The sequence below is a fragment of the Oryzias melastigma genome, linkage group LG10 (genome assembly GCF_002922805.2).
Source record: "Oryzias melastigma strain HK-1 linkage group LG10, ASM292280v2, whole genome shotgun sequence".
NCBI lineage: Eukaryota > Metazoa > Chordata > Actinopteri > Beloniformes > Adrianichthyidae > Oryzias > Oryzias melastigma.
Window position 1 is genome coordinate 27670890 of NC_050521.1, and position 21518 is coordinate 27692407.

The 21518-nt window shown below is 40.8% G+C and overlaps 1 protein-coding gene across 3 annotated transcripts in view; it reads right to left on the minus strand.

The window, feature by feature from the left end:
- Positions 1–20689, minus strand: part of glra1 (glycine receptor, alpha 1) — a 106245-nt gene extending 85556 nt beyond the window's left edge. For 2 of the 3 annotated variants that reach the window (XM_024260412.2, XM_024260411.2), the window contains exon 1: positions 19735–20688. In XM_024260412.2, the coding sequence (XP_024116180.1) occupies positions 19735–19796 (62 nt within the window). In that variant the 5' untranslated portion in view covers positions 19797–20688. Of the gene's footprint in view, positions 1–19734 lie in introns of all 3 variants that reach the window. The other variant, XM_024260410.2, reaches the window with a different exon arrangement.
- Between the last annotated feature and the right edge of the window lie 829 nt (positions 20690–21518).

Below are 21518 nucleotides of genomic sequence, written 5' to 3' on the forward strand. Positions count from 1 at the left end.
ATGATGTTTAATTATGACTAGCTGATACTATTAGAGCCATTTATTTTATTTTTTTAAGATCATGGGATTATTTTTTAACCTCTTCAGACATCACATTTTAGATTTTATTGCAGTAAATCAAATATTTTAGTCTGGAATGTATAAACACGGCTTTAAAAGTGCTGTCTGTTGGTCCTTGCCACATTTTTGATCATTTAAAAGTAGGGCTGTCAGATTTGTCGCGTTAAAAACGCGTTAATCTGACATGTGCTTGACGCCGACAATTTTTTTCCTCTCTGCAGCCAGAGAACGCGGCGGCAGTAACAGACTGTCAAACTATCCACAGTGTATCCCGCTTTTCTCAGTCTTTAATGTTTTAAAAAACAAAAGTTAATTGGAAATGATAAATCTCTATTTCATTTATTACTGTAGTTCAGCAGAGGAGGAAAAGATTTGGTCCTGACAAAAAATGAACATGAAAGTGTTATGGAAATGTTATTTTTGATGTTTTTTATTTTATTTTACTGAACGTTGATTGAAGTTTTGAATTTAAAATGCCCTTCACTTGGACTTGGGCTTTTGTTAGGCATTTTATGTTACAGCCTTTTATTGTTAAGAAAGTTTATCTCAATACAATGTTACAAAATAAAGTATTTCTGAAGAAAACTATTAATTTTGTCATTCTTGTTTTCATAATTAATGTAGAACTGCTAAATTCCACGAACCACACATTTTTTTCCTAAAAAAAAGTCACATATTAATATGCGATTAATCGCGAGTTAACTCTGGAAATGCGATTGATGGCGATTAAAAAATTTAATCGCCTGACAGCTCTATTTAAAATACATTGGTCTAAAAACGCCTGTGTGCTGCCCCCTACAGGTGGAAACGAGGTATTACAGTTGAATTTTGTGATTGGTCAACTGGTGAAAGTCCCACGTCATTTCAGAAGTTCCCATCATGCTCTGCAGCTCCGGGATAGAAGCCCCGCCCACTTTTGATTCAGTAACGATGGGTTGTTAGCGTGTTAGCGTTAGCATGACTCGATGGTGTATTGGCTTTGTCAAAAATCTACTGGGTTGCAAAACTTGCAGGCTCAGTGGCCTTGTGGTAGAGTGTCCACCCTGAGATTGGAAGGTTGCAGGTTCAAATCCTGGCCGAGTCATACCAAAGAAAGTGGGACCCGGTGCCTTGAAATATAAAGCGCCGATCATAATGAGAATACACTGAATAATATGCTTTTATTAGTAAATAACATTTATTATTTTCCAGTGGTGCATAATTGTTGTCGTTAAACAATTAGCTGATATTAGAGCCCCAGCTGAGATCAAATCAAGCAGATTTCCATCAGCGATTCTCCTGCTGAGATAATTGCCTGTTTGAAGAACCTCCTTAGAGAACCAGAGGAGAACCTGAGGCTCCGGTCAGACCGTCGAATCCCATCACCGCCAGTCCATCCTCTTCTGCTGCAGCAATGACTAAATTAGGTGGATCACAGATTATCTCTGCCACGATAATTTCTGCTGCAATGTGACAAATCCAGCCTAATCCTCTTAACAACAATGACACGTGTGATAGGATCACGCTCCGACAAAAAGCTGCTTCCTGTTGTTCAGCGCTCTGCACTGCGGCGACGGCGTGGAGTGGCTCTGAAATTAGCGTGGAACAAACACAGGCGGGTTGACGGCGGCTCAATCTGATTAGTCACAGACGGAGATGATGCCGCTGCGCATCCTTAACGCCGAGCAGGCCGTCCTAAAGCGAAGAACGAGACGAACCTTCAGGCTGAATCTCAGGGAGGAGGAGCTTCAGGCCTTTATCATATCTCCTCCTCATCGTTTGGAAACTTAAAACTGAAACAAAAGTTTTTAAAATAAAGTAAACTCAACTCCTTTGAACTGAACTCAGTTTTATTAGTGTTTATCAGATTCTATTCAAAGACTCTAAAGTAGGTTCACTTTTCATCCTCCAAAGCTTCAGACATGAGATGTACATGATATTTTCAAAACTTCTTGACCTTTATTTTTAGATAACAAAAAGTTAAAAAATGATCACAGAAAACCCCAGTTGTAGTTGATGATAAGGACCAGAAAAGGTTCAAACATGAAGCTGAGAACGACGTAACCATTAAAACACTCAGCATCCATATTCAGAGGCCCCAAACATCTGCCAGGTGCCTCCCGTTTGCATAAACTCTAAGTACATCTAATTGGTACCTTTACGACACAAACGCGTTTTCTGCATCGTGAAAGGATCCGTCCCTGACAGCAGTGAAGGAGAGCTTTAGCTGTGGAGTCGATGTCGGAGGCTGCTGAGCGCACACCAGGTGCAGAGTGTGAGGCGTGGATAACTCCACAGAGGAGGGCTTTTGCTGAAATGCTCTTCGGCTTTGATTTCTCAACTGAAAGGATCGTCTCTCCAGCTGTGGCTCATGTTTAAACCTGTTTCCAATCAAATCTGAGGCTCCAAGAGGTCCAGGTGGTCCAACTGGGAGGTGGAGGGTTTGATCACCATATGCCTTCACAGGAAACTCCACATTACTCGTTTAATGCTCATCAGAGGGTTACTGCGGAGATAAATGTGCATGTAGAGAGCACCTGTGTCAAAACAAGCTCAGTGAAGCTGCAGTGAAGATGAACTTCATCAGTGGAGGGACGTCCACTCTGAAACGTTTGGTCCTAAAGCTGAGAACTCTGGTCTGTTCACGAGCAGATGAACTCTGGTGTGGTTTGGTCCAGTGTGAATGCACCGAAGGTTGGAAATAACCAGAATCAGGACTGTGGGACTTCTTCTGGCGGTTTGGATCGCATCAGTCTTTTCTCTTAAGTATGATATGTATAAACCAAACCAGATCAAGGAGTAGAAGTTTCTCCATATCCTGACCCGTTTGATTCGGATCAGTTTCACTCTACTCGTATTAAAGTAAAGCCTCAGTCCTTCCTGTCCTACAGGTGGGTACCCACCTGGTCTGTAAGACTTCCATTATCCTTCACGATTCACTTACCACACACCAGTGGTGGAGGAAAAAAATCATTTTTGGATGCATCGATTCTGATCCATAAGCAATTCTGAAACAATTTATACATTTTAAATAATCTAAAAATGTTTATGGTTTAAAATAATAGTAACAAGTGGAACTAAACGTGAAGCGTTCTTCACTCTGACATTTTTGAAGAGCACACAAACATGGCCGACCTTCCACATCTCGTCATCCGACCGACCACAACTTCACTTAAAGTGACCGTTTGGAAGCATTTTGGCATTCAGTGTCGAGGTCACGTGGTGTGCAAGTTATGTGAGAAATCCCAACAAGCAGCGAGCTAGACGATTAACTTAGTTTTACGTAAGTAAAAGAGTGTTTCATTGAAGCTGGTCTGATGATGAAACGTAACAGTATCTTAAGGTTGTTGACATCAGGGAATATTTTCCCTTTTGATTAAAGATTTTTGATTATCAAACAAAATATTGATCATGTCAGAATTTTTATAGAAAGTAAACAAGTATACTATATATACTATGATCTAGTCTTTACCTAAAAATGCACTTTGGAGGAGAAGAGTAAGCCATGTTGGTCTAGTGCAGGAGTCTGTCATCGAGGGCCGGCCTCCTGCTGGTTTTCCATGAACCCTGACTTTTCTTTTGCTGATTACCTGGATCAGGTGTGTTTGGACAAAAAGGAGCTTAAATGGCAGGTTGGTTGGAAAACATGAAGGACACCGGCCCTCGAGGACTAACTTTGAACACCGCCGGTCTGGTGTCTAAAGAGAAACATTTCTGGAAAAAGAAAAATGCAGATCTGGGATGCATTGATAATTATTTCATAATCGAATCGTTGACTCCTGAATCGTAATCGAATCACAAGGTGACTTAAGATTCCCACTACTAGTGGATATCCATGCGGTCAGTAAGGAGCCAGTAACTATGACTACAGTGAGCTGGAAGGATACGTACGACAGCATCACCCGTACGCCCTTCGTGTGAGTAACTTCATGTAGCCTTACTAATACTTCACGATCCATTCACCACACGCATGACAATAGTACGTTCTATTTTCATGACACCCCTTTAAATCAAGTGTCCCCAAACTACGGCCCGCAGGCCGGATCCGGCCCTCCTCCAAATTTGGCCCCGCCCCCCCAAACTGTTTTGGCTAAATCAGACATTTTTCCATTTTTTTTAGGACTAATTTGACATCTAGCAAATATGTCAGCCAGCGGTTTCAGCTAATCTAGGCTTTTTTTAAAGTTTTTTTAGGCTATTTTGAAGTTTAGCTAATATTTTAGCTACATGCTAGCTGTTTTGGCTAATCTGGCACCTCACTAGTATTTTAGCTAGCTATTAGCTTCACTGTTTTAGCTATCATTTTAAGCATCTTCAGCTATTAATCTATCACAGGTAATGCTATATATCTAGTTTTTTAAATATTTTGGGGTTTTTTTCTGTAAGATTACACATTATTTAAAATGTGGCTATGTGTGGCTTTCTGGAAAACCATAAATCTTCAAGTTTAGGCTGTGATTGTTACACTTTTTCAGTTGGCCTAGGATCAACCTCGAGTACAGCTCAACCCCCCCCCCCTCCAGTACTGGAGCACATGACTCGTACATAACCTCAATTTGTCCGTGGCTCTTCAACAGTGGCGTTCATGACATCAGACCTGCTGTGTGATCGGATTTACATAAATCACGCCTGATGCTCAGAATCCGTTGAAAAGGCAAAACATATTTTTAGAGATAAAATTACTCTTACAAAAGCAACAAACTAAAAATGTCACTTGAAGACAGAGAAAGTGAATTTTATTTGAATATCCTACAAATGTAAAGTGTATGATGGGAAACAGAAACCTTTAACAAAAGCCTATTAACCAAACTTGGAGGAGGGTTGCAGCATCACTTCAGCTTTGCTCCCATTATCACGTCTTGTATTCACACGGATCTGAGGCGTCTGCAGCGTCTCTACAAGGTCAAAGGGAGTCAGACACCAAACGTTTGAGTAAACAAAAGAAAAAATCATTTCTCCAGTATTTTGCATGAGTCTTGCTTTCCGGGACACCAATAACACGACGAGTGCTCCTCTGCATGAGACGCAAACACTTCAGCAGCTGAAATGGGGCCAATGACGAAGCAACAAAACTGGCACGCGTTCACCAGCAGCTGCTCCAAAGCCGTTCCGCCTGTTTCTGTTGATAATCCGCCCCCCCGAGCACGCCGCTCTCTGGGTTTCCATGATCAAAGTTTGGATTTGCTTTAATTATTTCAGATCAATGCTGGCTGTGGCGACTGTGGAGACCCGTGGCCAATGCTGAGGCAGCACGGGCGAGGAAAACAGCTGAGTCGTCCTGGGCCTGATGTGGGGGAGGCAGCGGAAGGCGAAGGCTGGGCTCCGATCATTAGCCCTAAGTGTTCCTCATTATGCTCATAAAGCCTCTGAAGACCCAAATCTCTAATTGATCTCATCCTGGTGTTTAGTAACACTCAGGAAAGCAAAAGCCTTCCTGAAGATCGCAGATAAGAAATGTGGCTCAGCAAACACTGGCTCAGCACCAACGCCTCCGACGCCAACGGTCCGCGGCGCCAAACGCGCCACACAAAGACCCCAAAAACGGCGCCGAACCGGCTAAAGGACGCAGCATCCCAACAAACTTGGATCGGAAAAACCTAAGAAATCCCTTTGTCAGAATGTAGACGAAACCAAACCATCTACAGCCGGTTCTCCATCAACTGTTGGAGAAGTTAAAACGAACAGAATCCAAACGTTTTAACCAGAAAATGATCCAGTTGATGAGTTCAGATTTGTTCAAGAAACTGACTGAAAACCCAAGAAGAAACGTTCAAAGACCATCAGGAACAGAAGAGACAGGATGTAAAAATCTACTTCTTTCATCCCGACTTTACGGTTAGGGAAGGGCCGATATCCTTTCATCCGATACCGATAACCGATATTTTACCTGAAGCCGATATTTGCCGATAGTAGAGCTGGGTGATAAAGCGATTTGATCGATTAATTCAAATTTGTTGTTCTGGGCGATTTATTTTGGGAAAATCGAAAAAGAAACTTCAGTGGCATTTATCGGTGGAATTTTTTATATCGAACCGATACAGATAATCTTAAATTATGCAAATATAAGACTGATACGATAATCTTACATTTTACAAATATAGCTTAATACGATAATCATAAATGTTGCAAATATCGGCCGATACTATAACCTTAAATAATGCAAGCATAGGCCAATACCAATAATCCCAAATTAAGCAAATGTTGGCCGATACGATAATCATAAATGTTGCAAATATCTGCAGATCCGATCATCTTAAATTATGCAAATATCGGCCGCTATAAAAATCTGAAATTATGCAAATATCATCCGATGCGATAATCTGAAATAATGCAAATATCGTGCAATAAGATCATTTTAAATTATGCAAATGTCGTCCGATAACGATACTGCATCAATATATCATCCCTCCCTATTTATATTTGTTCACATTAAGAAGATTCTAATCATAATGTGAAGTTTAATCCAATAACATGCAAAATGTAGACTTTAAATAAAGTTCTCAAAGTTTTTGGTTTTTAAAAACGTTAAAAACAAAGAATGGACAGAAGGAAACCAGAACCAGTTGGACCGGTTCTCCTCAAAGCAGCCTGGAAGTTTCTGTTCACTTCAGTTCCTGAATCATCTCAGGCAGATCCAAAGTTTTCATCACTTTTGATGCATTTTTTGCAGCATTTTTTTATGTGGATTTAACAAACAATAAAAAATTAACTTAGTTTGTCATTTTTCAAGTCATATTTTATCTACAGCTCAAGTTCTGGCCCATTATTTGGAGGCAGCTCTGGGTTTCTCCACTCCAGCTTCTGTTCACCTGGGTCAGGTGAGTGGAGCGAGAACATCTGAGAGTTCAAAGTTTGGGATTTTCTAAATTAAATTATTGTTTTTCTACCAAAGAGGCAGAAATTCAAATGCTGGGAAGGAATTAATGGTTGGAGTCCCAAAGAGATGCAGCTCCTGCAGCTGTCATGCATTATTGAAATCAACCAAAAGCTGTTTCATCAAAGATTCATAATTTATTAGCAAATGCTTTTTGACTGAATAATGTTCTGTAATTACTGCATTTGAGCAACTCCACTCCCCTTGAAGCAGAAAGACAACATTCAACACACAAAATCAACATTTTTTTCCAAACTCACAGTGGTTCCACACGAGGTCATGAAGCTGCTGGAGCCTATCCCAGCTACTGAGGGGTGAAGGTGGAGTTCAATCAAGAGTTACTGGAGAAACCCCAAACATGCATGGGGAAAGCAAACACCACTAGGATTAATGCAAACTATGACACATACTGATATTAATTCATTTTCATGACAAACTATAAATATTAATTTAAGTGATATAATTTACTGTTTTACATCTTCGTATCAAAGATCAAGAATTTTCATTAAAATTCTTCTTTTTTGTTCTGGTCTTATTTTTTTATTGAAAATGTTTAATAAAAAACCTTCTTAAGGTGAAGTTTAGCTTTTAATCCAACAGCTGTTTTTTAAGCACAAAATGGTACATCCAACCATTTAAAACCAATATTTTGACTTTGATAAACTCAGATTGTTTGTTCATTATAAGTTGATAAATAATACATAAATAGTACATAAAGAAGCATAAATATTCAGATTATTAATTGTAAAACAGAATAAAGAAAATGAACAAAGTGATGATTAAAATCAAGGATTTCTATCATGAAAACTTTGTAAATATTATTCTTAAATTACATTTTTTTTTCTATTATAACGATGGATTTTTTAAATCTCAATTTCAATCATATTTATCCGATTTCCTCTTTTTACCAGCATTAATTTGTCGGTTTATTTCCATTCCTGCTATTAAGTCCAGTTTTTAATCAAGACAAAATTAATTTCTATCATCGACAAACAGAAATGTTTTTGACAAACAAAAATTACATTTATATCGCTAATAAACAAAAATAGCGATGGTCCCAAAACGGAACCTTGCAGAACTCCACACTTTATTCTCAGTGATTTCTGATTGATTTCAGTGAACGTTTCTACTGTTCATGTTAACATCAGAGGCTCCTCCTTCAATACCAACCTGTTTATCAATAACTCAAATCGTATCAAACACCTTTTGAAAATCACAGAAATTTACTTTTAACTTCAGCGTCAAACTGTGGTCATAAAAGAGGAGATTGAAGGAGAAAAAAATAAACCATCAGTATAACCTTTTTACTTTATAGACATTTTAGAACATCTATAAATTTAATCTCAGAAATACATTTGAGAGCAATGCAAAAAAAACACTTGCATTTCCAGACCATGTTTTTAGCTCAGATTTTAAGATAATTTCTGTTTAATACAAACTGTTAACAAAATAACATCCAATTTCCTGGAGACTTAGATTCCATAATAAAACAAACAGGTCAAAGAAGCAATGAAATAAAAGTATTATAATAAATTCATCCTCAGCTGAACTCGAAGCTCGGAGGACTCCTGGATAAAATAATTAGTTATTTATGGAGCGAATCTGTCACCACCTGTGATCAATACTGTATTATCCCGCTCAGGTTCTGCAGATGAAGCTGCCCAGAAGTTCATAATCGCTGAAGTTGTAGCGACTTGAGCAGAGAAGTCGATTGTTTTTCATTTGAGGACTCGGGACATTGATCACAGCAGAGAAATATGCGCGCCATATGTTATGATTAGTTATGATGGGCTCTGTAAGTGATGAATGCTGCACCTGCACAGCCACTGCAACCGCTTCATAAATAATACGGGTTGGTGAGAAATGCCGGAAGATCCGAGTCGGAGTCGCGTTCCTCAGAAGAACCCACTTCTTCATGGATGAAGAAGTTCAGATTTAGACCTGACAGCTTCTGCAGAGAAAATCCTGGGAAAACCATTCCTGCCCCTCAGGAAGGAGGAGCCAGTCTCTGCAGAATCCAAAAGCTTTGACCTTCAGTTTGAGGCTGGAACGCTGAGGAGAAGCAGACCTGCTGAAGGAACTACTCTTTGTTCTGTTGGATCGTGAAGCCAAGAGACTCAAAGTAACAAATTACTTTTACCTAAAATACCTTTGGGAGAAATATTAGTTTCTAGCCAACACACCAGAAGACACATTTGACCCGTTAGTACTTCTACTCTTCTACCTAAGTAGAAATGTTCTGAGGTTCAAATTATTTTCCTTGAAGACAAATTTAGCAACTTCAGAACCGTTTTTAATGATTCAAAAAGGAAAGAAGTCCTATTTCACTCTATGAAGTTCAGCTGAAGAACAGGTGACCCAAACTCTGCTGGGATATCTCCAGAACCATCGTCTGATCCTTCCTAAATCCCAACTAGGGCCGCCACGGTTAGTTGATTAGTCATGACTATCAACTAATTTAATAGTCTATTAGTATTCTTGGCTTAGTGTTTGCTGAGTCACATTTCTTCATTGGTGATGTCACAGGAAGTTCTAGGAAGACTTGGGTACCATAACAACACGCTAACGGAGGTTGAACGTGGGAAACATAGTTAGCATATAGCTAAAACACCACAAGTTTATACTTAATGATGGTTAAGATCTGTTTTACATTCCGTTTACGCATGATCCAATAAGTATACTTTTCATAGATGGACTAAATCAGTGGTTCCCTGGCTGTGGACCGGTACCAGTCCGTGGGTCACTTGGTACCAAGCTGCAGACAGAAACACAGAAATACATGCACTAACTTTGAATATTTCAGTTCAGTTTATTTTATGATCCTAAAGGAAGCTTTATTTTGGAAAACTGCTGGATTCGCTTCACATCATGTCATGTGATTTAAAGCGGCTACCTGGATTGCTAAGCTAGTAGCCCAAAGCTAACAAAAACCAAACAACAAAATGTTTTTGGAAAGTTTCTTTGAGGAGAAAAAGATCCAGTGAGGAAACTAAAGAAGACCCTTCGACTTCAGGGAACAATAAAGCTGCTGTTTGCGGAGAAAAACGTTTTTTTAAAGACTTTTTAAACTAAATTTCTTGCATCGTTTTATTTTGAAAACAAATTTTCAGAAAATGGAAACTTAAAAATGCAAACTTTAGCCCTGTTCTGACTGGTCTGTGAAAAAGGTTGGGGACCACTGGACTAAAGGATAGGTTTCTCCAGCTCAGTGAGGTTTCAGCAGAAAGGTGGTCCTTAGAACCTCCGGGTTCCTGTTGGATCTCGGTAGTTTAGTTTGGGGGAATACGTGAGGTGGACGCTCCATCCAACAGAAATGTCCACTGCATTCAGGTTGTGAACTCGTCTTGAAAGTCGTTGTTCTTTTTAAGATTCAGATGTGAATTCTGATCTTTGAAGAGAAGTTTTGTTCATTCTTCATTCTGACCAGAACCTTTAATGTTTTTACCAGTACGCTGAAAACTCTCCTTCGGCAAAAACAGCATTTTTTTTCTGATATCCGACTGAACATCTGGTAGACCTTATTTGTCCCACCGGAGGACCACGCTGACATGCAACAATCAGAGACCTTTTCTTCAACTTGGACAGCATCTTCCTTCAGGTCTCTGGAAGATTCTGTCTCTTCTCCAACACCAGCTCTTTTCTTTGCTCAAAGGCAGTTAACCTGGCGGCGTCAGAGGGTGAAATCATTTTCCAAAGGCAGCAGAGGACCTTCTCTAAATGGAAGTGATTGACTTCCTGAGTCGCTGGAGTCAGATCTGATTTACTCTGCGACGTGACGAAGCCGAGCGCTTTTTCAAGGCCAACTTCAAGGTCGTCCGTCCGCCGTGAACTCGCGCTGCTCCAACGGTCACCTGATGGCGTTGCAGCTACACTACAGTGAGGCGAGGGGAGGGCTCGGACCCCCCTGTTTACATTTCTTTGCTGCTTCCACTTGAGAGATTTTTTTATTGTTGTTGAATACAGAAATCCATGGAGGAAAAGGTCAGCCGGCACATTCTGTTCAAGGTGAAGATGAGCGGTTTGCATACTGAGGGCTGCTGCCCGGCGGAGCGCGGAGGAACGATCTGCGCGAGCATCCAGAAAGCAGGGAGGCAATCAATCTGCGTTATCTTGGCGAGGAGGATGAGGAACGAGCAAAGAGCCCGATCAGAGGAAGGGATGGAGGCTTTGTTTCCTGGGAGGAAAAAGCTGATTTCCAGAAACGCCCGACGGTCCGTTCTGCAGCTTCACTGCGACACACTCATGCAAATGAGCTGCTTTTGCTTTTTAAATACACGCCGCTCTTTCGCTCCAGAAAAGCATGCCACATGCCCCAGCTCTAGGCCACGCCTCCTCCTCACATGGCCGTTCCATCATCCGCCCCTCCCGCCTGGCAGAAAAGCAATAAGGCGGAGATGCCAATGGCTCTTCAAAGGCCTGACAATCATCCTGACTGACTGATTGGCAGTCCCTGCTGGTCACGGTCTGCGCATTGGCATTCTGTAACTGCGGCGCCGACCCCCCCGATTCATCATCCCTGCCTGAGCGGTCAACAGAAGCAGACCGAGCGCCTCGGGCCCGACCGCAGTGTCACATTCAGTGGCTGCACTTGGACTCAGTTCCTCAGGTTCTGCCTCGCATATGGACTGAAATGAGAGCAGATTCTTCTGCTGGCTGAGCAGCAGCAGCAGCGGCTGTGCTGCAGACGTGGTTCTGGAGCCGCACAGGACGCCGGGTTCACCTTAGATCAGGCCGCTAGCTTCAGATCTGCAGATCAGGCCGTAAATACCCACATGATCATCTTCTGGTCTGTTTCAAAGCGTTCCCAGGGCTCTTTTGATTAGAAAATGCTGTTTTTAGCCAAAGTCATTGTCTTTATAAACCCTGAACACAGTTTGATCAAAGAGTTCAGACATTAGCAAAGCTTCAGAGATAAAAGTATTAAATACTGTCTTTTTTTTGTTTGTTTTCCTAGTTTTCATAGTTAAGGCGTGTCAAAAATTGACTTTTTGAGTGTCTCCAACTCGTCGTTTCTGTACCAGACGCGGATCAGTACTGGTTCCGAAGGCGGTACCAGACACAGACCGGGCTAGGGTTATGGTACCAGTCATGTCCCAAGGTTTGGTCTGCGTTGCATTTTTATAGTTTTAAAAATGTAGTTTTAGAGTGTTCAATAAATGTTTATCCTGTTCGACTGCGACCTTGTGCAGTTTGACACTCCTGCTCTAAACTCATACAGAATTATTGCTTCTTCATGTTTTAGTCTGTTTTCTTTCAAGGAACGTGCGTCAGAAAGAGAATTTAAAACTTCCCATTTCCTCAAAGCGTTCTTGCTAAACATGACGACACAGAACCAACGTGTCTGTAAACTGGGGGTTATGACGCTGCTGTTCTGTGTCCACATGAACTAAACTGTGGTTGCCATGGTAACGTGATGCTGGCCTGGTCTCAGTCTGGACTACATGACTTCCGTCTTTTAGATTCCAATATTGACTTTATCTGAGAACTGGTGTTCCAAACAGGAAGTGGCTCCAAGAAGCCAAAATCCCATAGACTTCAATAGAGAATTAAATAGCTGTAATTCTGTTGGTCAGAATAAAAATTCTACTCTGATACTTTTCTTTAACATCTTCTTAATAATCCTCGTTTTTATGATATATTTTCTCCAGTTCTGACCAATCAGATGCTTCAGTAAAAGTAGGTGGAGCCTGCTGATCCCTACCTTGAACGTTCAAGATGTTTGACAGATTTCATGTCTCTTTCAAGTGGTAGGGGTGTGGCCTTCTAACAAGCTCACTCCTGATTGGTGAGAGTGGTTGCATAAAAATTATGACACTGACCAACTTGGACCAATCACTGCCCACTGACCACGTCTGGCTCCAACATGGCGGCGGCTGTATCATGAAAAAAATGGCAACTGAATTGACTTAATTTGATTGGAGATCACCGATCCCAAAAAATCACATCATAACATTTCTGACAGATTAAAAAAAGGATTCAGGTTGGTCTCTGCATTAACTTAATCTTACAGCTGTAATCTGATCTAATCCAGGTAATGAAACAGAACTGCAGTCTAATGGAGACATGAAGGAACTAAAAATACCTTTTACCTTAGAAATATGAGCAGAATTTGGACTAAACTGAAACATCAGTTACTAACGGAGCTCCAAACTCATCTTTACCTTTGAAAAATAAATTAACATCCATTCCAGAAAATGTCCACGTTTCTGATTTTCTCTCTTTCCTCAGGGATTCTTCCAGAAGATTCTGTTTAGTTCTGAAGTCTCGAGTTTCATTTGTGCACAAAACAACCAAACTGTCCTTCTCCCATCAGAAGGTGCATCAGCTCCGACTGGCGAAGCGAAAACGGAGCAACGCATAAGCATTAAATGTGTATTCATCAGGACCGGGCCCGCCGCTGGCAGGCTAATCAATGTTTAGTAATGAGGCTGAATGTGGAATGAGGAGCAGGAGGTCTGGGTCAGGACAGGAGGGGAAGACATATCAATTTCACCGGCAGCTGCCGAGTCCGCGCCCGCCGAGCTGAGGCAGCAGCGTCCCGCCTCGCGTTCATTAACGGAACGCCGTCCTCGGTCTGCACAAGTCCTGCCGCCTCACGCCAAACAGGAAGCGAGGCTCAGCCTCAGAGGCGTCGCACACAAATAACGCACAAAAATGAGCTGCAGGTCACAAATGCAAACCTAAACAAATGACCAAATTACAGGCTCATTTCTCTGCTTATAATTGCCTTTCAGTTTCCATTTGAATAAATTAGGAGGCTTATTTTCTAATTAAACCGCCTTTATATTTTATTTACAAACTGCAGCTTTGAAGTGAAGCTAAACTACACAATGTCGGCGTTTTATTCCTGTAATTGGATTTGTCTTTGTTTCACATACATTTAGATTTATTACTAACATCACATAGAATTTCAACTAAAATCTTTTTTATGTTCATTTTATTTTTTAGTTCTTAAATTAAAAAAAAAAAAACAACTTTGCCACACCTGAAAAACGATGACTCTACCCATCAGTGTGTTGCCATAGCAACCAAGTTAATGGTCAGTCGATGGAGTGTCCCAAATGTTCATTTTTCCTACAGTCACCACATTTTTTTTAACCAAGTCAGGTGTGTTTTTCCCACCTGAGTAGCAGCAGACTCTCAGACTGCCCCCCTCCCACTCATAGAAAGTGAACACACTCATGGTTTGTGGTGTAATCGTGTTAACATTGTGGGGGGGGGCATAACCGCTGGTTGCTAAGCAAAGCTGAATAATTGATTTTTTTTTTTTTTTGTGGAGAAATGAAAATCTGCAGATGCACTGAACCGATCTGATGCCGACAGGACAAACCGCCCGGTTTCTTTGCAGGACCGTCCCTTCAGGGCAAAACAGGAAAACCTTCTCTGCTGAACTCGGACTATGAGGCCTGAAAACGGCGTCCTCCAGTTCAGAGCAGCGTTACAGCCAGCAGCTACCGCTCTGCGCCGCCTAAAAACAATCAGAAGCTTCACTTCAGCCCAGACAAACACACAGTTCTCCAACCATCAGACACAGTTGCCATAGCAATGTTTTCAGCTTATGGACATAAAAACATCATATTTATGCATCCAGTTGAATAAAATGGAGAGTATGAACCTGACCTCTGACCTCTGAAGGACGTCATGTTGAGCCCATGAAGGTTTGTCGTCTGCACCTTTCAAGAAGGTCATTAAACAGATGGGTGGGTATTTTCTGTCTCTCAGTCTCTTTAACTCCTAAAAAACCCTTTAACTCATGGATCTGCAGACCTGGTCTTTGTGGACAAATTGTCTCAAAGACAAACAGTTCAACAAAAATCATAAACATTATTAATGCTTTAAACTTCACATTAAAAATAGTAAAGTACTAGAGACCCGTTCTTCAGAACAGAGGAGTCTTACCTATAATGTCTGTTTATGAAATAAGTAGAGAAAAAATCTTTTAACTAGGGATGGGCTGATACCAATAACCAATATTTCTCCTGCAACTGTGGCCGATAGCCGATATTTGCAGATAACGATATTTAATTATCTACAATAACACTAAGTTTAGATTTGCTTTTTGGTTTTTTTAAGAAAGTTTCACCTTAAAATATATGTGAAAACATTACGTCTATTTACTGACTATTAGACGAAACTTTAAATCATATTCTTCAAAGTGCCAAAGATCTGTTAGAAACAAGTATCCATGTCAGAAATAAAGTGTATCTGAAAACATCTAGAAAAGTATTAGTGGATTCTTTTAGTATCTGTCAGATATCGATAAACTCGGATTATAGAAGTATTGACCGATACTGATAGTGCCACCGATTTATAGCTAATTACTTCTTTTAAGACAAGAAAAACAACCAAAACCATAAATTCTATCACATCATGCTATTACTATGGTAATCATTATATACTAGTGATAATGACTGAACTGTTAGGCAGTACGGAATCCATTTTAAAAATAGAAATGGAAAATGCTGACTAAATGAACATCTTGATAAACTCAGACATTAATTTTCCAATTTCTTTTAAGGAAATAAGTTTTAAAGTAACCATTTGTGGTCTAAAGCAGAATTTTTTCCTCATACTTCTTTCTTCTGGAATAAGGTGTAATGCTATAGCACGATCGCCACCTATTGGCCAAACTGAAACGCCCTCCAGGAGAGGCAGAACAATGTTTACAATGTTAATGTATTTCTAAACAAATGTGTTTAAATATGTAAATCATGTAAACTCAAAATGAACTGAATCGAGTTGATTGAAAGAATCTAGAAAAAAATAATTGAATCGAATAGATCCAGGCTCTGGTGAGTCAAATCAAATCGATTCTGGAAATTATTATCCATACCCAGCCCTAGAAGATTCATTTTACCGTTTAACGCTAAACTGTCACTGTTGACACCTAAATAACAATAATATACCGTAACTCTTCAACCATTTAACAGCTTCTTTTCTCTGCTTCAGAATACGCTTGAAGAGTTGTTGTAGTCAAAAGAATGTTAACACTGGAGGTAAAAATCCAGTATTTAAGGGTTTTACATCAATTTCCTCTTCAAATTTCCATTTAAAATGTTTTTCATGTTTTGCAAACCAATTTATATAAACAGACCCATGTCTAAACTTTCTTTGAAAAAATACAAAATTGTAACATTAAAGCAAATCTTAATCAGTTTTCTGGATGAAAAAAAGGAAAACAGTTTCATAGACTGAATGTGTCGACAGATTCATACATTCTTTTATTTCCAGTCCTTCTAGAAAATATCTCCTTTTTTCTCAGTTTGTCTTCCTTCTCTGATAGATGGACGTTGTGTGATCAACGTCTCGCATCAGCGGGAAGCAACAACATCTTTCTTCCAATCAATCAGTTACAACATAAAACAAAATCAAACTCCCAAACAGGAAGTTTCCTCCTCTAAGATCTGTCTCTGCAAACCAACGATGAAGAACTTCAGAAGTTCCACCATAACATCTCTGACATTGAGAACAGTGAGGTTAGAGGGTTGAGGGTTCCCTCTGGAAGTCTTCAGGTCAACCAGCAGGTGGGCTCAACCAGCTGCTTCAGGAGAATCCAAACTAGTGTCCGTCATGGTCATCAGCAGGTATGAATTCATTTACGCAGGAATCTGTTTCTGTTTCAGGACATGCGGTTCCTACACGTCTAGATCCTCAACTGGAGAACAGGATCTCTAACAAACAGAAGACCGTCCTCAAAGCAGTTTTCTCGCTGATGGCATCACTGCTTTGGTCTGGACGAGGGCGTGGATGAGACTGGAGCGCGGTTGGGCTGTTTCTGGCAGAAGCCATCAGGTCTTGTTAAAATAGATTTACACCCTGTCTTGAGGAGCTGGCCGATCGCGGCCTGATTTGATTAGTCTGCAGGGTGGAGAGGCCAATCGATCCAAGCTTCTTCACAGTCTTGATCTTTCTCTTCCATAAAGGTTTTTTTTTCCTTGCAGCACTCTGAAAATGATCGGAGAAACCCAAACGTGTTCATCTGTGTATTTATCTGGATCTAGTGTGTAGAAATATGGAATCAGAAAGAAGAGGCATCGCCACGACTCACTTTTCTCTCAGTGGAACATACATTTTAAAACCACTTTATGCAATTAAAAAAGCACCTTAACGCACAACAACAATCTTTATCATTTTTCATACTGTCGCACAGCTGTGGAAAACCTTTCACTGCATATTAACTATGTATATGTGTGTGAAAAGTACCATTTAAATTTGAACAAAGACCGTACAAATTTACAAGAATAAATCAATGCAGCAGCGAGAGTCCTTAAAGCTTTACGAGAATCATCTTATGGACGAGTCAAAACCAGATTTCAGTGGATAAAATCCAAGAGTTTGACTGTTCTATAAAAACCCAAACGTCATATCACCATGAGACACCATGTCCAGAATTCAGAACAGCCTGTGCTGGTCGAGATCTTCCAGGATGAAGAGCATCAGAAAACAACAATCTGTTAAAGAACAGCCTAATGAACCACAATCATAGAAAAGACCAGTAGAGTCTGAAAGGTCCCGCCTCTGAAAATCATCAATGTTTAATCACCATGTCAAGCAAGACCTTCATTAAAGAAGGTCATCTTTGGAAATCTACCTATTCAGGATGCAACAATTCTCAGTTTAAAACCGAACCGTCTGTGACACCACTGAACCGAATCGTAGCTAAAGAGAATTTCTATTGCAGACCAGAATGTTTGAACTGAAAGTGTCAAACACGTTTAGGTAGAATTTATTATTTAACTTTATTATATTACACCTGGCTTAGAATGAGACAACTGGAAGGTTTTTCTATACTGCCACTTGCTTCTTAGATTAAAAACATATTTTTTCTAAATTGTATGTTTTACAAATACAAATTGTGTATCAAACCAAAACCAAACCGTGACCCAAAAATCGAAGTTTGAACTGAATCATAGAGAAAATGAATCTCTAATACTTAAAGTTTAAAGATCAAATTGTTCCAGATTTGTTTCACTCTTTTGTAGTTTAAGTTTTTTAGAGTAACACAGATTGATAATATTAAAAAAATCGAACAATGAAACCTTAGAAGTGCTGAAGGTTAGGGTTCAGATGTGACTTCACCACCTCAGAAATGGTTGTAGGATCCAATCACTGGTCCAGCAAAAGCTTTTGACTGCTGCTATGTGTGTTTACTAAGGCTCGGTATCGCCAAGAATTTCCAGAATCGATTTAATTCACCAGAGTCGGGATCGATTTCAATTTTTTCCCTGATTCTTTCAATTTTGAGATTACGCATTTATACACATTTGTTTAGAAATACGTTAATAATCTAATATGTTTTAAATGTATTCATATTAATCTGATCCGGTTCACATACTGTAAAATGTATCAGTGAATAATGAGATTGTTAATAGGATACAGTGATATTGGATTCTCAAACCTCCACAAATTGTTCTGCTTCTCCTGGAGGCCGTTTCAGTTTGGCCACTAGGCGGCGATCACACTATAGCATTGCACATTATTCCAGAAGAAGAAGAAAGTTTAAGCAAAGAACTCGGTTTGTGACCACAAATTATTACTTTAAAACATATTTCCTCAAAAGAGTTTGGAAAATTCATACAAAGATGTTCATTTAGTCAGTAATATATGTTCAGCTCAACCAAGCGTTAGCATTATCCGTGCTTTGGAAATTCCATTATACGTTAGCATGAAGCTAGCAGACTTTATGCGTTACATAGATCTCTACTTTCATGGATCGATTATTGATTTATTAAGCTTAGATCGTTCCAGATCTATTAATCAAGCCAGCTCTAGAGTTTATGTTCCAAGAACTATAACTGTATTCAGACAACTGGTCAGTGTCCTTGTTAACACGACTCCGAAGAACTAATGTTACAGAAAATACATTTGAGACCATTATTTTCTAAATATTCTTTAAGTCTTAATGATTGTACAGACAGGAGTGACTCTTTCTAGAGTTAATCTGCTCAAATATGTTTTATATTTTGAAAAACGTTGTAATAACACTAGTATGCTACATTGGCGCTAGCATGTGATGCTGCTAATATTTAAACACAAACAACTTCCTACAGTTATATTCTTCCTAAAGTTAATCTGTTTTGGATTAGAAAGAGCTCATTTTATAAAAAATCCTGATGCTTGATGTGTTTTGTGATTTACTTTGACTTAGTTAGGTAGCTAGCTGTGAATGTAGCTACCATGCGCTGCACAAAAGTTAGCTAACGATGTTTTAGAATGTGCTTAAACGCTTTAGCACTGGAGCTTTAGCTAGCTCTAAATCAAAGAACATTAGATAGTTCTTTAAACTAACTCTAACCGTTTACGCAATTGGCATAATTTATGCGGATTCTATGGTTGGAAACAAGCAGCTTTGTGCTGATATTTAACACTTCATAGTAAAGAAGTTTTTACGTAATCGACGTCAATCACAATCCGTGGGAATTGTGTTAATTGCATAAACTGTCATGGACATTCAAAAAGGTTTGTTAATCATCTCCGATGTTAAAGGGTCTACGAAGAATTCACAAATAACTTTATTGTATCGCCATAAAATGTTAGATATTTGGATAAAAGACGCCATAAAAAAGTGAGTACAACTGTGTCGCACAAGTGAGTTCCTTTAGTGTGAGCGAGAAGAAAGTTTGTGAAACCTGAATGTATTTTCACTGTTTTTCTGCTGACGTCACAGAAACCGAACCGCCACTAGGTGTCGCATTTTCCCCAAAGATTTCCATTAAATGAGGAACTAGAAAAGTCAGAAGTTTGGTCTTTACTTCAGCTAAAGTAAAGACCAGAATCTTGGCGTAAATGTGGAGGATCCTGGATCCGGAGAATCTGCTTACCTGAAAAATACTACAGTTTGCCACAAATAGATCCCCAGCACGTTCATTGTTGCTGCTCTCATGGTTTCTCTGGAGGCGGGAGTGAAAGTGTTGCTGATAAATCCCCTCCTTAAAAAAAAAGTAAAAACAAAATCCTCGGGAAAAGGAGGACAAAGGCTTTCCGAAACGTCCCGCGTGTCTGCGCGGTTCAGATCCCGCGTTCGCCGGTGCCGCGCGGCCGCTTGCTCGTGCCTTCACTCTTCCCAGACATCACGCACGGGTCCGCTGTCACGCAGGGGGGCCCCGCATCCGCTACATCCACGCACAGACTGCGTTCAGGACCATGGACAGAGGCGGCGGGAGGGAGGGGGGTGCTGGGAGTCCGGTTTGGATGGGGGGAGGAGGGGGCTGCCGTTCACCGACACTACAACCCGATCCCTCTAAAGTCCAGAGTGTACATTCCACAGCAGGACGTGGGACATGTCCGCGCGGGCTTCAGCAGCTTCGATCCCCAGATCCTCGCGCGCGCGCGGGACTCTCCCTCCTCACATCTGCGGGTTCTCTCTCACATGCGTCCCCGGGGCAGCCGCGCGGCGCTCTGGCTCCGTGCGTCCCGGCGCTGCTGCTGCTGCTGCTGCCTCCTCTTCCCCTGCGCCTCCTCCTTCCTGTCGCACTCGCCTCCCAGGGGTGAGCAGTTGTTGTAGTCGGAGCTGCGGCAGCGCGGCTCAGCTGCTCCCATTGTCTGGTGGCGGTCAACTTGGAGACGCGCCGGCGACCGCTCCTGCGCTCCGCATCCGCCGCCGCCACGCGCCCGCAAAACTGAGCCAAGTCCCCGCGGAGAGATCAGGGGCGGCGTGGACCCTCTTCCATGGCACGAGGCGAGCGCGCGCACACACTCACCCGCGAGAGCAGGGGCAGAGGCAGCGCGCGGGGCTCCGTGTTCCTGCTGCAGTCATTTACCAAACTCCAAAATACGCACCTTGCAGCGCACGGACACGCCCACACGAGGCTCCCATTGGCCCGCGCGGCACCCAGGCTCGCAGCTGATTGGCGGCGGCGGGTGTCAGCGCTATGGCTGAACTTGAGCTCTGCCCCCCGCAGAGACCCCCCAGGGAAAAGCAGTGAACTTCCAGCAGAGTTAAGGCCGACCTTACAGCCGCTGGAACCCCGCGCTTAAAGAGACACGCGGACAGGTCACGGCGGGACCTTTGAAGAGAACATGTCTGACGTGACCCCGCCCCCAACAAAAATAAATATGTTCTTTAATTTACATGCAAATCAATGATGCCAGGTGAATAAAAACACAACTTTCACAAACATATTGTATAGCAATTACTTGATAATAAACCGTTCAGATTATTTAATCCGACAGATTACAGATGGATTATCATTTTTATAAACTGGATCAGTTCATAAATTAACTCAAACAACCAGCAGATTGAGATTGTTTCTGTTTATCTGATCATTGGTGTTTGTTTTGGTTAGTTTTCTTATTATTTTAGATGATTAGGTTCAGATTCTTTTTAGTGTCTCATTTAAACCAGGAACTCACCTGATCCAGTTCTTTATTATTTTTACTTTATTTTTAATGTTATTTATTTAGTTTTGCCCCTGTGGTTTATATTCCTCGCAGAGGAATAAGTAAAGTATAAGTAAAGACTCAAAACCAACAGTTTACCAAAAGAAAACATAAATATAAAACATAATCCAGATTAAATTTTATTGTTATAAACACTTAATTCATTTTACTTTTAATCCAATAAAAAAACACTGCAGATGTGTATGTATCAGAGAATGAAACGTGT